Genomic DNA, 1977 nt, shown 5'->3' on the forward strand with positions numbered 1-1977 from the left:
ATAATTTGGCACAATTTCTTCAAAATATTCCACCAATAAATGCAATAAACATGAAAGATCAAAGAACGTTAAAACGAATAACTTTGTTTTCTTTTTATTACTACCATTATTTGGTTCCATTCAAAATTTACCAAAACTAAATGAAGCAAAAATCAGAAAAATCTACCAATAAAGCAATTTTAAACAAAATCTATGCCGTGTGTAGTTAATTAGCCATCCGTATGAGCTTGTCTAAATTCATAAACACTGCTATGGAGAAAGTTGAAAATGTTTATACTTCAGAATTGGTATATTAATCACTTTTTTTTTGTTTGTTTTCATTAATATGGCTAAAAAAAATAATAATACAAATAGTTATTAAATGCCTTTTATCTCTTGCTTGTTTCAGTCACTGGACTGCGACCATGCTGAAGCAGTGCTTTGGAGGGTTTTAGTCGAAGACTAAAAATCAAATTATAAATCTGGAATTTATTCAGTCTTGTTTGCCGAAGAGCTAAGTTTACATTGACGTAAACAAACCAACAGCGGCTGTCAAGCGGTAGCGGAAGAGAAGCACAAACATAGGCACGCATATACACATACACATACATACACACACACATACGTAAGGTTGCGTGTTCAGTCCCACTGCGTGACACCTCGGACAAGTGCCTTCTGCTGTAGCCTTGGGTTGACCAAAGCCTAGTGAATGGATTTGGTAGCCGGAAACTGAAAGAAGGGACTGAATCGAAGAGCATTTGGTTGAGAAGCAAGTTACTTATTACAAATTTGGAGAATATTTATTGATTGATTTAGGTGTGGACATGGCTGTGCAGTTAATAAATTCGTTTTCCAACCACGTGGTTTCAAGATCTGTTCCACTGCGCGGCAACACAATGGGGAAATGTTTTCTACTATATTACCGGACCGAGAAATGTTTTGTGAGTGGATTTGGGAGATAGAAGCTGTGTAGAAGCCCGTCACATGCAATGTGCGTGTGTATGTGTGTGTGTGTGTGACTGTATGTATATGTATGGTTGTGAATGTGCGTACAAAGACGACAGCGACAACAACAACAGTGACAACGACCACAGCTACAACTATCACGGTGACAAGGATCATAGCAACAACAAACACGGCAACAACGACCCCAGTGACAAAGACAACGACCACAGCTACAACGACCACAGCTACAACGACCACAGTGACAACGACCACAGTGACAAAGACAATGACCACAGCTACAACGACCACAGTGACAAAGACAACGACCACGGCGACAACGACCACAACAACAACCACGGCTTCAATAACAACAAAGACAACGACCACAACGACAACGACTACGGCGACAATAACCACGGCAACAACGACGATTACGGCGATGACAACGATAACCATTATCATTATAATATCAAGAGGAACTCAGTATCAATTTTTTAAATTTTTTTCTATTGTTCTATGAAACATTATCATTTTTTTTTTCATTTTTAAAAGAACAAATTAAAATTTTCAGATGGTTTTCATTTTAATTTTATTATTTATTATTTTTATGACTATCAATTATTTTTTATTTTTATTTTTTCTTCCTTTTCTTTCTTTTTTTTTTTTAGTTTTGGAATACGTTAATCTTTTCCTTGGTTGTTTCTTCTCTGGAAAAGAAACATTATCATTCACATGTGTCTTTGACATAGACAGACAGAGACAGACAGACAGACAGACAGACAGACAGACAGACAGACAGAAACAGACAGAAACAGACAGTCAGACATACAGAGAGTGAGAGAGAGAGAGAGTGAGAGAGAGAGAGTGAGAAAGAGAGAGAGTGAGAGAGAGAGAGTGAGAGAGAGAGAGTGAGAGAGAGAGAGTGAGAGAGAGAGAGTGAGAGAGAGAGAGTGAGAGAGAGAGAGTGAGAGAGAGAGAGTGAGAGAGACAGAGAGACAGACAAACAGACAGACATGGGGAGGGATAAAGATTCACGAGAGAAAGCGAAAGACA

General features: G+C 38.1%; 1 protein-coding gene across 1 annotated transcript; it reads left to right on the top strand.

The window, feature by feature from the left end:
* The first annotated feature begins 1008 nt into the window (after positions 1-1008).
* On the top strand, positions 1009-1422 carry LOC106874441 (GATA zinc finger domain-containing protein 14). Its single transcript, XM_014922176.1, has one exon. The coding sequence runs from the start codon at positions 1009-1011 to the stop codon at positions 1420-1422; it is 414 nt and encodes a 137-aa protein (XP_014777662.1).
* The last annotated feature ends 555 nt before the right edge of the window (positions 1423-1977 follow it).

This window comes from Octopus bimaculoides, chromosome 24, assembly GCF_001194135.2.
Source record: "Octopus bimaculoides isolate UCB-OBI-ISO-001 chromosome 24, ASM119413v2, whole genome shotgun sequence".
NCBI lineage: Eukaryota > Metazoa > Mollusca > Cephalopoda > Octopoda > Octopodidae > Octopus > Octopus bimaculoides.

Excerpts from the sequence above, each read along its gene's own strand:
- LOC106874441 (XM_014922176.1), top strand. The coding sequence starts at position 1,009 with ATGTATGGTTGTGAATGTGCGTACAAAGACGACAGCGACAACAACAAC.